This window comes from Cephus cinctus, unplaced genomic scaffold, assembly GCF_000341935.2.
Source record: "Cephus cinctus unplaced genomic scaffold, Ccin1 Ccin1_scaffold0887, whole genome shotgun sequence".
NCBI lineage: Eukaryota > Metazoa > Arthropoda > Insecta > Hymenoptera > Cephidae > Cephus > Cephus cinctus.
This window is the reverse complement of record NW_014333466.1, coordinates 5,335-6,855: the sequence shown is the minus strand read 5'-3', so window position 1 is coordinate 6,855 and position 1,521 is coordinate 5,335. Positions and strand designations below refer to the sequence as shown.

Below are 1,521 nucleotides of genomic sequence, written 5' to 3'. Positions count from 1 at the left end.
ATCATCATCATCATCATCATCATCGAGGTCTGCTAATACTTCAGCAGCCTCGTCGGCATCCGCCTCTACGTACACACCGTTCCTAAGAACCCATAATATCGGTTCTTCAGCATTGTCGTGATCCTGCAGTGGTAGCAGGTCACCCTTTACAATAGGCTCGTGACTATCGTTGGCTATTGCCGCATCGAGCGAATCTACAATTTTTTACTTTTTTATTTTCACACAAATACCATTTGAGCGGCTTCTGTACTTTATCATTATTACCTGAGTTGTGCTCGTTAGAATCGCTGGAAGCGGTGGAGCGGTTGTCGACATCATCCTGGTCGTCGTCGTCGTCTTCGCTGGCGTCCGACGTTATAGCCATGAATGCATCTGTAAAAATGTATGAATAGCACAACACATTTTTTTTGTTTCTTTTCGACGCTGTATGACACATACCCCATGTGCCGTAATGCGTTTCTTCTTCTTCTTCTTCTTCAGCCGTTTGTCTGCTCAGCGTTGTCGCTGGTCCTGACACTTTCTTTTTTAAAATAAAACGTATATTAGCCGTAGACTTTTTTGTTTAAAAGTACATGCTTTACCGTTAGCGTACTTCATCGTCATCGCTGTACTGGTGCTTGGCTCCGGGTAAATCTCCTCCTCTACACGATTGAGGTACCCTAAAAGCAACAGATCCTCCTCCTGGGGTGCGTCGTCGTTGTGAAATCGCGTCAATTCTTGTAAAATTTATTTAGTTTTAAAAAGCAGTTTATTTAAGCAATATTATCGATAAGTGGAAAATACATACCTTCGTGGAACGCATGATCAGTTATAATAGCCCTGGTGATACGGTTATCGCGCACTCCCCGTTTGTTAATACATGCTACGGCTAAGGAGAGTATGTACGGATCGTTTCTAAAATACCCTCTCTCGTGACCCCTGGCTAGCACGCGAAGAGTGCAATGGGCAAATACAGTTTTTAATCTAAGAGTTAACGTGCGTAAACCAAAGTATCTTAATTCTCTGCACCACACCAGCGAGAATAATCTCGCGTTTATAGGTGTTATCAGACGCCGGGTCTTTACAAAATCGACAATACATTCGCGAATATGTGTTATAGATGACATTTTTTTTGTAAACTGTTGATTGCTGTAGGTGATCAGTCTGTCTACCGGGACGTCGTGATACGAACTAAAGCAGGGTACATCTAGCCCGTGCCCGTCTTACAGGCGTCGCGATATTAATTTCAAACCAGTGCACTATGTTTTAAAATGTGACCATGCAAAACAGCTGATTCAGCGGAAAAAATTACGATTCTCTTATGGCAGCGTTATCCGTCGAAAATCAAGTAAAATCGGGTAAATCGTTTCAATCGTAACAAACAGCCAAATATATTGTAACGTTTATCTTTATTGCAATTTCGGACGCTCCTTATGAGTGTACGAAATGGGATGCAGGTAAGTGCTCGGGGCTGGCGTCTTTAAGAATGTAGTCGACACAGGTTGGTAATGTAAAATAAAATAACAAAATTTTATTAAATAA

The 1,521-nt window shown here is 41.9% G+C and overlaps 1 protein-coding gene across 1 annotated transcript; it reads right to left on the bottom strand.

Annotated features, from left to right (window-relative positions):
• Window positions 1-264: 264 nt before the first annotated feature.
• On the bottom strand, window positions 265-716 carry LOC112494859 (the record flags this gene model as incomplete). The annotated part of the gene is given in 3 exon segments (XM_025088340.1): window positions 265-372; window positions 439-516; window positions 582-716. Coding segments are annotated over 3 exon segments (321 nt in total), but the record flags the coding sequence as incomplete, so codon positions are not given.
• Window positions 717-1,521: the final 805 nt, after the last annotated feature.